The sequence below is a fragment of the Podarcis bocagei genome, assembly GCF_964188305.1.
Source record: "Podarcis bocagei genome assembly, chromosome: 11".
Classification (NCBI taxonomy): Eukaryota; Metazoa; Chordata; class Lepidosauria; order Squamata; family Lacertidae; genus Podarcis; species Podarcis bocagei.
Window position 1 is genome coordinate 65,408,059 of NC_138136.1, and position 12,008 is coordinate 65,420,066.

General features: G+C 54.0%; 1 protein-coding gene across 5 annotated transcripts in view; it reads left to right on the top strand.

Annotated features, from left to right (window-relative positions):
- LOC308597122 (phospholipid-transporting ATPase ID-like) overlaps positions 1-12,008 on the top strand; it is a 75,693-nt gene extending 63,685 nt beyond the window's left edge. For all 5 annotated transcript variants that reach the window (XM_081212680.1, XM_081212678.1, XM_081212679.1 and 2 more), the window contains 6 exons: positions 642-865; positions 3,165-3,248; positions 4,903-5,148; positions 7,261-7,399; positions 8,702-8,832; positions 10,739-12,008. In XM_081212680.1, coding sequence (XP_081068806.1) covers positions 642-865; positions 3,165-3,248; positions 4,903-5,148; positions 7,261-7,399; positions 8,702-8,832; positions 10,739-10,945 — 1,031 coding nt within the window. In that variant the 3' untranslated portion in view covers positions 10,946-12,008. The remainder of the gene's footprint in view (positions 1-641; positions 866-3,164; positions 3,249-4,902; positions 5,149-7,260; positions 7,400-8,701; positions 8,833-10,738) is intronic.

A 12,008-nucleotide genomic window follows, 5' to 3' on the forward strand; every position in this document is an offset into this window, starting at 1 on the left:
ATCCAGGAGGCTCTTCTCTGGTTCTGCAAAGGTGGAGAAGGAGGCGAAGAGCCCTCCTTGGAAGGGAAGAGAATCTCTACTTACTCTCTCAATCCGTGTTTAATATGATAATGTCTTATTCTCTTGCTAATTATGCTCTTTCAAATGTGTGTTCTCGACCTTCCTTTGTAAGGCTTTGTTTTGAAATCTTTACCACACAATTTCAGTTCCCTGCTAACGACGACGTCATTTTGAATGTATATGGTGCAGCTGATGTTCTTCTGTAATGTTTTGTTTTGAAATGTGCTGTTTGATGTTTGAATGTAGGTCGTAAAGCGCCTTGAGGTTTTTTCCTTAAAAATTTAAAGCGGTGTAGAAACTAAATGAGTCAAGAGTCGAACCGCCCCTCCCCCACTTTGCTTGTAAGAAAGCAGATGTGGGGGAAACCTGCGTAAGAGAGGTGGGCACAGGCGGGGGGGGCAGTTTTTGCCCCCCTGGATGCCCCTGAGTGCCAGTTGCTGGAAGCACAAGGGCAGAGGCGGCTGCTGCTGTTTGTGGGCCCCTTTCCAGGGGGATGCCTGGTTGGCCCCGGGGGCAGCAGGGCGCTGGACCCCCCTTGGCCTGACGCGGCTGCTTCCGGGCTCCCTCTCCCTCTCTTCCAGCCGCCCACATTGGCGTTGGCATCAGCGGCCAGGAGGGGATGCAGGCCGTGCTGTCCAGCGACTTCTCCTTTGCGCAGTTCCGCTACTTGCAGCGGCTGCTGCTGGTCCACGGACGCTGGTCCTACATCCGCATGTGCAAGTTCCTGGCCTACTTCTTCTACAAGAACTTCGCCTTCACGCTGGTCCACTTCTGGTACGGCTTCTTCTCCGGATTCTCCGCACAGGTGAGTCCCGGCGGTCGTTCTGGCAGGCCTCTGCTGCTCTCTGCTGACCGCCCCGTAGAATTGCCGGGAATTGCCAACGTTTCCTCTGACAGGAGCAAGCAAAAACTGAGAACCCCAGGACCACTCCTAAGAGCTGTTAATTTATGCCTTTTTTAAAAAAAATAATAATTATAAAATTTATATATTGCTTGATTGCAATAAAAAAAACAACACACCTCCAAGCAGTTTGTGCTTGACTGCCAGGCTTTTCTGGGTCTGTTCAGCCCCAGATACAGACTCTGAGCCTGCACAGAGCCCCCCCTTGGGATCTTCTGGAGCTGGGCAATGCCTCGTTGGGCTCTGGGGGTGCTGGGCCCCACCTTCCCTGCCCCTCTTTCTGACTGCTGCCCTCCTTGCATGTTCGAACGGGCTCCTTCCAGGTCTGGCCAGCTGGTCTTTCCTCTTCCTTTTGTTCTCTCCATCTTCTCTGAGATTTTCACGCCCTTGTTCATTTTTGCATTTCCCTTGTTGCCAGGGAGGGGCCTTTTGCAGGAGGGGACAGTTCAGGAAGGGCGGGGGAAGCTTCCTGCCAATAATAATAATAATAATAATAATAATAATAATAATAATAATAATAATTTAATAATTTTATTTATACCCCGCCCTCCCCAGACAGAGCTGGGCTTAGGGTGGCTAGCACCAATAAAATCACAGTAAAAACGTAATAGGGGGGAGGGGGGGAAACCAATTTAAAATACAGGTTAAAATGCAATTTAAAATGCAGCCTCATTTTAAAAGTAGCCGATAAATCAAGACCATAAGAGGAGGGCAACATAAGGGTCAGACTGAGTCCAAACCAAAGGCCAGGCGGAACAGCTCTGTCTTGCAGGCCCTGCGGAAAGATGCCAAGTCCCGCAGGGCCCTAGACTCTTGTGACAGAGCGTTCCACCAAGTCAGGGCCACTACTGAAAAGGCCCTGGCCCTAGTTGAGACCAATCTAACCACCTTGTGACCTGGGACCTCCCAAATTTTGTCATAGCACTGTGGAGCTGGACGGGACATCAAGGGTCATCTGTTCCAACCCCCTGCCATGCCGGGGGCTCACAACCATTCTTTGCAGGGCTCCAGAGCACCCCAGGGACTTTGCACAGAGCTTTGTTCATGGGCAGCAGGTGGGGCGCAGGAGGAGTGCTCCTGCAGTCCTGGGGGATCAGTGACACGAGAGGGCTCCTTCCCTTTCCAAAGGTCTCCTGCCAACTTGCAGCACCTTGCTTTAGCTGTGATCCCTTCACGGCACGGGGTCAGGCCAGACGGCCTTTGGGATCCCTTCCAGCTCTACAGTTCTATGATCCTTAATATTGTTGTGAATTGAGGGGCTCCACGCGCACGATGTCCTGAGGACCTCCCTGTTTTGGGGCTCCTCTATCTGTGGGGGTAGTGAGTCCGAGAGCAAGCTTGCCAAAGCAGTCCCAAACCAGTTTCTGTGGTTGCACGCGGCACCTCAAGACGCAACTCCAGGACTAAGGCTGATTTGTCACTGATTTGGTGCATGGCGCACACTGACACCGACACCACCCCACCCAAAAAAATTCACAACAATATTTTCACCTCTGTCCTGGCTGACAGAGGAGGCCATTTCCAGACACCCCCTCCCCAATTCACTGCTGAGCGGAGATTTCCACCTGGTTCTCCCCACTGAAAGGGATGCGGGTGGCGCTGTGGTCAACCACTGAGCCTCTTGGGCTTGCCGATCAGAAGGTCGGCGGTTCGAATCCCCATGACGGGGTGAGCTCCTGTTGCTCGGTCCCTGCTCCTGCCAACCTAGCAGATCGAAAGCACGTCCAAGTGCAAGTAGATAAATAGGTACCGCTTCGGTGGGAAGGTAAATGGCGTTTCTGTGCGCTGCTCTGGTTCGCCAGAAGCGGCTTAGTCCTGCTGGCCACATGACCCGGAAGCTGTATGCCGGCTCCCTCGGCCACTAAAGCGAGATGAGCGCCGCAACCCCAGAGTCGGCCACAACTGGACCTAACGGTCAGGGGCCCCTTTACCTTTTACCTCCCCACTGAGATACTCACCTTAGACCATGCCCTGTGGGCTCCTTATTTCTGCCCCTGTCTTTCGACCACAGATTCACACCCTTGGCTTCCCAGCAGCCGCCTGGGCCTTGTTCTCCTCTCTTGCTAGCCCTCCCTTGGGACACCCACCCGCTTGCACCAGAGGCCACCCGACGCACCCTTGGGCCCAAGGGCCCTGGGACTGCGCCTCCGCTGCTGCTCTGCGTGGGGCTTTTCTCATTTCCTCCCTCTCTTGGTCTCTGCAGACGGTGTATGACGAATGGTTCATCACTCTTTACAACATGGTGTACACCTCCTTACCTGTCCTGGGAATGAGCCTCTTTGACCAGGTACGGCTCCTAGATTTGTTTCCTGCCCTCTTCGTTCGATCAGGAGTTTGCCCTACAACTGGGAGCAGAAGGCTCTGTTTCTGGCCCCAGCCCTGCCCTCGGGGTGACTTGCCTCTCTCTGCCTGGGGGCTGCCCTGGGGTCTGGCTGCCCCTCCAACACACAGGCTCTCACCCTGTGTTTAGCACACACACAGCACAGGTAGACAGGCATGCGCAGGGGGGCACCGGCATGCTCAGCCCAGGAGTGTGCGCTGGGTTCCTCCCTGTCGCAGGGCTGGGCTGGGAGGGGAGGAAAGCATTTTCCAAATGGGGAGTTTCCAGGGTTGGAAGCCTAGAGGTCCAGGCTAAGACCAGCGGGTGGAAGCCATTTTGGCTGAGGCTTCTTGGTGAAGGATGACAGGGGAAGGACCCCTTAGTGCGGGGCAGGGAAGGGAAGATCTCCTGAGGTGGGACAATGGGGGAAGCAAGAGATGCTCTCAGGCGAGAGTCAAGAGGGTCCTCCCATTTCTGTGTGATACAAGGCTTAAGACCCACCTTGCATTCTTCTTCTTGCTCTTTCTGGGGTTTTGGGGATTACAGTCATACCTCTACTTACGTATCCCTCTGGATACAGAATCTTCGGGTTACGGCCACAGCAAACCCGGAAGTGTATTCTTCTGGGTTTTGCTGCGTATGCATGCACAGAAGCGCTAAATCGCGCCGTATGCATGTGCAGAAGCGCACCTCTATTTATGTAATTTTCAGGGTGCAAACGGACCCTGGAACGAATTCAGTTTGTATCCAGAGGGTCCACTCTAGTCTGTTTTTTATTGTACTGTGTTATGAGAAGCTTTAATAAAATCTTATACAGTGCTACCTTGGGATGCGAACTAGATCCGTTCTGGAGCCCCGTTCGCATCCCGAACAGAATGTAAGACACAACAGCACATCTGCGCGTGCGCGTGATGTCATTTTTACTGTCTGCACATGCGTGAGCAGTGAAACCCGGAAGTAACGCACTCAACCTGAAGCGTATTTATCCCGCGGTATGACTGTATATAAAACCAGAAACTTAGAAGAATCTTCCTAAGTGAAAGAGCAGGGGAGCAGACTGTCCGTAGGGAATAACTGGTGGGTCAGAGATGCTGATGTTGCATCTGGAATGGGGCTCTTCTGTGGGGCAGGAGGCGATCTAGGTGGCCATCTCTAATCCACGTACAAAACAGCCCGTCACAGCCTTGTGCAGATGGAGGGAAAGGGAAAAGATGTGGGTCTGTGTCACAATAGACCCCAAAACATTGCAGGGTTGCATATTATTATGGTTTGTCAGGCCGGCCCAAGACACTTTGCCACCTGAGGCGAGCCCCCAAAAGGTGCCCCCTTCCTGCCAGGGAAGAATGGCTGAGAGAAGATCTATATCCGGAGCAAGGAGGGGGTGGAGATAAAGATCTGCGTCCGAATCTGCTTCTCCTGTTGGTCCTGCCGCCTGAGGCAGTTGCCTCATAGGTGGGCCGGCCCTACGTGGCTTCAACTTACTTTTGGTTTGCCAGTTTGAGCTAAAGGCTTTGCATAAGTGGTGGGTGTCGAGGGCGGATACTGCAGGGTGGGCGAGGAGGGGTGGGCAGCCACCTTATTTGCCATCTCAAAACACACACCCTCCACTTTCCACCCCCAGGACGTAGATGACCGGTGGAGCCTGCAATTCCCGCAGCTCTACATGCCTGGCCAGCAGAACCTCTACTTCAACAAGAAGGAGTTTGTCAAGTGCGTCCTCTACAGCGTCTACAGCTCCCTGGTCCTCTTCTTCGTCCCCTACGGGACCCTCTTTGACTCCCTGAGGAGCGACGGGAAGGCCATTGCCGACTACCAGTCCTTCGCACTCATGGCCCAGACCTGCCTGCTCATTGTGGTCTCCGTCCAGGTAAGGAGTCGCCTGCCACGGGTGGGGCTTGTGTGGGGCCCTGGGGCCTCTGCCAGGCCCGTGGGGAGAATGCAGGACTTCCTGTCCTCAGCTGATGCAGCAAAATGACATATTGGGATGGGGAGTGTTATGTACTGAGTTGAATAGGATCCAAAAGGCAGCAGTCTGATTGGTCCTAGAACAATAGGATTCAGAATGCAGCAGTCTGATTGGTCCACAGGAGCCACCCAATCCAGCTTCAGGTAGAAGGGAATCTGCAACCTGATTGGCCTACAGGTGAATCCCGGAATTAGCCATCACAGGGGGCCCATTGTGTAAATAACGTATATAAAGCAGACATTCTGGGGGAACTTCCATTCCTCCTCACCACTATGAGCTGAATAAAGAGCATTAAATCCACTCTCGACTCCAAGGATATTTCAGGGAGTGTTAAAGTGGGCCAGAATTTATTCTGGTCTGATAATAATAATAATAATAATAATAATAATAATAATAATAATAATAATAATATATTTATACCCCGCCCATCTGGCTGGTTTTCCCCAGCCACTCTGGGCGGCTTCCAACAAAACACTAAAATACAATAGTCTATTAAACATTAAAAGCTTCCCTAAACAGGGCTGCCTTCAGATGTCTTCTAAAAGTCTGGTAGTTGTTTTTCTCTTTGACATCTGATGGGAGGGCGTTCCAGAGGGCGGGTGCCACTACCGAGAAGGCCCTCTGCCTGGTTCCCTGTAACTTGGCTTCTCGCAGGGAGGGAATCGCCAGAAGGCCCTTGGCACTGGACCTCAGTGGGGGGGGGGGTAGGAGCTCACACCCTCAGCAACTTCCTAGTGGTCCATGGGGTGGCAGGAGATATGGGAGCGGGGTTAGGATTTTGCAAATGAATGGCCTTGCCTGGAGTGAGAGAAGCAAGGGTCAATGCCTGTCCCTATTTCTGGGAGGCTGGAGTTCCTTGGGGAGTTGTGGGTGGGATGAAGACCTCTTCAGCAAAGCAGAGGGGAGAAGAGAGAGAGAGAGAGAGAAATGGGAAGACAGTAAAACAGAACACCTCTGTTTTGGAATGTTTTGGCTCCCGAACGCCAAAAACCCAAGCAAATGCCCCGTTTTCTGAACATTTTTTGGAAGCCAAAAGTCTGACGCAGCTTTCTCTTGAATGCAAGAGGCTCTTGCAGCCAATTCATAATAATAATATAATAAATTTTATTTATACCCCGCCCTCCCCAGCCAAGACCGGGCTCAGGGCAGCAAACACCAGGTATAAAAACAATTGATTAAAATACAACTTAAGAATAGGATTAAAACACAACATTAAAATGCAGCCTCATTTCAGTAGAAACTCAAATCAAACACTTTTGGGGGATGAAAACGTCAAATCTTCACCAAGGCCAACTATCCAGACTGGTCCTACGTGGGCCAGAAAAAAGCCAGGGAAGTCCCCAAATAGGGGTTCCATCACAGAAGGAGAAAGGGAAAAGGAAAGAGGGAGAGGAGATTAGAAGCTGCGCCTTGGTAGTTGAACATTTCAGAAGCCGAACGGGCTCCCGGAACGGATTACGTTCGACAACCAAGGTTTGACTGTACAGTGACTCCCCTGGGAAGAAAAGCTGCAGCGCTGGGGACTTTTCAGTTTAGAGAAAAGGCAGGGGAAAGGGGGCACGATGGAGGTTTACAAAATGATGCCTGGCGTGGAGGGAAGGGGCGGAGTTTTTCTCTCTCCCTCCCTATCTCTCTAGAACTATCTGGGCATCCAGTGAAGCTGAATGTGGGAAGAAGACCCAGGCCAGAGAAAAGAAAGGACTTCTTCACACAGCACATAGTTAAACTTTGGAACTCCCTGCCACTGGGTGTTGTGACGGATTTAAAAGAGGATTGGACAAATTGGACAAATTCATAGAGGAGGAGAGGGCTTTTGAGGGCTCCTAGCCAAGAGGCAGCGTTGCTTCTGAATGCCCGTTTCCGGCAGAAAAGGAGAGGTCCGCTTGCCAGTCTCCCCTGTGGGGCATCTGTTTGGCCCCTGAGAGAACTGGCGTCTGGAGGGGCCCCTGGCCTGATCACGGGTTCTCCTGCTGTCCTCCTCCTCTCACTCTCTCCCTGGCCTCCCTCTCGCAGATGGGCTTGGACACTGCCTACTGGACGGCCATCAACCAGCTCTTCATCTGGGGCAGCCTGGCCATGTACTTTGCCATCACCTTCACCATGTACAGCGACGGCACCTACCTCATCTTCACCGGCTCCTTCCCCTTCGTCGGTGGGTATCGGGGGGGGGGGTCGGCAGGCAGCCCCCTTTCTGGCTCGTGGGCATTGGAGCCACCTTCTTCCAGGGACGAGGGCAGGGGGGAGCCAGTCCCCGTTGAATCCGGGCGTCAGCTCCACAGAACGGTCCTTGGGCATGCAAAGGAGCCCTGAGGAAAGGCAGCTGGGGGAACGGGATGCCAAGGGCTGCAATGAGGGGCAAAGGGTGGCGGGCACCTGCACTGCTTGGGGATGGACTAGATGACCCTTGGGCCCCATTTCTAACTCTGCAGTTTTGTGGTTCTATGATGATGCTCGTTGGGCAATGGTGTCCTTCAGAGGTGAAGGGGCGGAAAGGCAGGAGTGGAATCGCAGAATAATGGAACTGTAGAGCCGAAAGGGACCCCCAGGGGTCATCCAGCTCAACCCCTTGCTATGCAGGAATCACAGGCAGGAAGGGCCTCCGGAGCAACAGGACCCTGGAGGCTCCTCGTTCCCCCTGGCCCCTGCATAATAATAATAATAATAATAATAATAATAATAATAATAATAATAATTAATAATAAAAATTATTTTTATCCCGCCCTTCCCCAGCTGAAGCTGGGCTCAGAGCAGCTAACAACAATAAAAATAACACAGCACTCTAAAATCAATTCATTATAAAATCAGTTCAAATCAAATTCATGGCAACCATTGGGCTAGAGTTCTGTGAGGATTGCCGAAGGAGGGGGTCAGACTGTGCCCTGGCCAAAGGCCTGGCGGAACAGCTCTGTCTTGCAGGCCCTGCGGAAAGATGTCAAGTCCCGCAGGGCCCTGGTCTCTTGGGACAGAGCGTTCCACCAGATCGGGGCCACAGCCGAAAAAGCCCTGGCTCTGGTTGAGGCCAGCCTAAGCTCTGTGTGGCCTGGGATCTCCAAGTTGTTTTTGTCTGAAGACCGTAATGTCCTCTGTGGGGCATACCAGGAGAGGCGGTCCCGTAGGTACGAGGGTCCTAGGCCGTATAGGGCTTTAAAACCTGATCCTGTCCTCCACCTGGAGCCAGTGCAGTTGGCATAGCACTGGGTGAATGTGATCCCACGGCGAGGACCCCATAAGGATCCTCGCCACGGCATTCTGCACCCGCTGGTGTTTCTGGGCCAGTCTCAAGGGCAGCCCCACATAGAGTCCCATGTCCTGAAAGTGACCCTCAACTTGGGAATCAGTTTCTCCGCCAATCGCTGACCCCCAGGACCTCCAGCCCTGCTTGTTCTGCCCACTGTGTCCCAGCAGCAGTCTGAGGCGGCTGCATCGCCTGCCCGCTTCTTCTTCTCCCTGCCAGGCTCGGCTCGGAACACCCTGAACCAGCCCAACGTCTGGCTGTCCATCTTCCTCTGCGTCACCCTCTGCGTCCTCCCCGTCGTCGGCTTCCGCTTCCTGAAGGTGCAGCTCAAGCCCACCATCAGCGACCAGGTAAGGCCCCCTCCTCCCGGCAAGGAGAGGCCACAGGTGCTTCTGGGGGGGGGGCTGCTTGCCTCTAAGTGGTGGGGCAAGGGGGGACACAAGGCGCTGCCCCTCACTCGGCCTCTGCCTCTGCCTGCTTCTGCGATGCTTCCTGCCATCCCAGGGGCCAAGTGACCCCGGCCATCTGTGGCTGAGAGGCGAGTGCGGATTATGGACATGGATTAAGAGGAACTGGGGCAGGAAGAGAGGGCTATTTTTAGAAAGAAGCGGGGGGGGGGAGGCGCTGCAGCTCAGGGACTGTGACCCCCCCCACCCCTCCTGTGGGCTGTGGCCGGCTGAAGCCCCCACCGCCCTGCTGAGAAAGAAATCTGAAATCTCTAGTCAGGGTGCAGCTGAGAGCATGCCCAAACTGGAGTTATCATTGCTGACTTTATTCAGTTTATTTCTATATTGTTTTGGGGGTGGGGGAATCTCAAAGTGGTTTAAACATTAAAACACAAAAAAAAAAACATTATGGAAGCAGATGAAATACAAAATATACATTCGAAGCAGCATAACAAACAAAAATAGTAAAACGTTGGTCTTAAAGATTTCCAAATAAGACATTCCAAATAAGAAAGCCGGGTACAGGATCCACATTTAATGCAGCAAAGCTAGCCAAGGAAAAAATATTAAGATTGAAAAATGCTATTTTGAACATTTCAGACTCAAACCAACCAACCCAGAGCCGCCTTAAGACCCCGGAAGGCTCCCTTGAGAGCCTCATCTGCCAGAGCAGCCACGCATCTCTGCTGCCCCCTGCTGCTTCCTCTCAGCCTGCCAGCCCCAAAGTCTGGTGCCCTGGGGGGCGCAGAGGGGAGCCTGCCCTGATCTCCATGGCTGCATCTTGGCCCTGCAGGGACCCCTTTCCCTCCCCACTCAGCCCCCAGGTTTTGCTGCAATCTTGAGTTACAGAAACTGCCTTTCCTGGCAGTTAGGAACAGAACATTTCCATTTCTTGTTACGATATTCCTGTTTTAAGCACGGGAATAGTTGCAAGCCCAGATTGGCTTCCCCTTTCGCTCCTAGGCTTGTATGAATTCCCTGGGCATCTTTTCTTTAAAAGGGCGAGAACGAGGGAGTTGGTTGGGGGGGGGGGCTCCTCACTTGCATAAGTATACGCAGCGTCCGCACAACTTCGCTGACATCAAAATCTGTAGGGAAATCTGGGCCAGGGGGAAAGCCTGTTGCCGGTGACCCATTGGTGCCCTGCGGTCAACTCCAGGAGGCTGTGGTTGCTTCGACACCCACATTAAAAACTTTGTGGGTGCTGGGCCCCCTCAAAGTCAATGGGCAAAGTTGTTGCAGGCACCCACAATCTTGGCTGTGAGGAGGCACCTGTGCGCTGGTGATACCTGAAGGGCCTTTGGCAATCCTCCTTGTTGCTTTCTTGAATTTCTGTCCTTTCCAGGCTGCCCCATCCCCTGCACTCCTGGCAGATAGAAATGAAAAGCTGCTGCGGCTTAATCTGCCACAACTTTTCTGAGGCTGAGGGGAGAAAATAATAATAATAATAATAATAATAATAATAATAATAATTTATACCCTGCCCTCCCCGGCCAGAGCCGGGCTCAGGGCAGCTAACACCAATAAAATCACAGTAAAAACTTAATAGGGGAAAAAGAGAGAGGGGGGAAATTTAAAATACAGTTTAGAAAGAGGTCCCTAGAACTGTAGAGTTGGAAGGGACCCCCAGAGGTTCTCTAGCCCAACCCTAAAGCATCTCTGACAGACGGCCTCTGCTTCAAGGCATCCAAGAAGGAGAGGCCACCACCTTCCGAGGGAGCCCCAAAACTCCCCTGCTCCCAGCCGACGCTTCCGCCTGCCCTTCCTCCTCCCTCCGCGCAGCTTTTCCTCTCTCTCCTTCCGCCCGCAGGTCTTGCACATGGTGAAGCAGCTTCAGAAGGGGCAGCTGCCTCCGTCCCCCAAGCGGCGCCTGCAGCGCAAGGCCTCCCGCCGCTCCGGCTACGCCTTCTCCCACCAGTACGGCTTTGGGGCCCTCATCACCTCGGGGAGGAACATGCGCCCCTTTGGCGTCACCAGGTCCTTCTCCCCCAACAGCGAGAAGTACAGGCAGAAGTGAGGCGCAAGGGGGGGGCGAGGGGGCTCCATGAACCAGGGACAGGCAGAGCTGGCAGGACAGCCTGGGCAAAGGGGGCCTTCTTTTTCTGCGGGCCCCGGGCCCCCAGGGGCCAGACTGTTTGGTCCTGGGGAGCGAGAGAGGAGATGGGGCACCACGCGAGGAGGAGGAAGGGGGTCCCCAGGGGAGAGAAGGAAGAGGGGACCCCGTGGCCCCTGCACCACAGCCCTTTCCAGAAGAGAGGCCGGTCCCTTCTCCTCTCCATGGACCCTTGAAGCTCTTCCAGAAGTGGAGGGCCCAATCCGCCCAGAAGCACGTAACAGGAGACGACAGTTACGGAGAGGCCATGGGTGCCGTTTCCAGCGTGGCGACCGGCTGCTCGATGTGGCAGGATGAGGCCTCAGCCCCAGAGGATTCCCAGACGCCGTCCTGGAAGCAGGAAGTGTGGATTTGGCAAAGCCTGGAGGGGCCCTGCCGGGACGCCCCCAGAGACTCGAGAGCCCCCTCGGCTGGGAGCCTGGATACAGTTTGGGGCGGAGAGTGCCGTCCCACGTGGCTGAATGGGCGAAGCGCTGGGGTCTGGGTGGGGCTGGGCTGCCAGCCTGGTCCACTTTTCCCCCTGTGCGGTCATGATGCCCTTCCTCGATTCCAAAGATGGCATGGGGAGTGGCACGGCTGGGGCCCCTCGTCTGCCCCCCATGGGTCTCGGCTATTCTTCCCAAAGCACCTTATGGGGGGGGGGAGTGATGCTGCCAGGCCAGGTCAACTTCTCCCACCCCCTAACTTTGGGACTTTGCGGCTGTCTGTGGCAGGAAGGCCCCTGGCCACCGGTGGCCCTTGCCCCATGGCAAAGCGGGGCTCATGCTGGGGTGGGTGGCTGATGCTCAGGGAAGAGCGGAACCGGCCCTGTTGGGTCCCTCTCAGGGCTTCAGATTATGGGGGGGGGGGAGGCCACATTTGCACTGCTCTGGGTGGGAGGGAAATATAGGTGAGGCCGTGGGGCGCCCCACAGACTTTGGTCTTCCGTTTCTACAACCCTTTGTAATAAAACAGCAAATGAAAATGC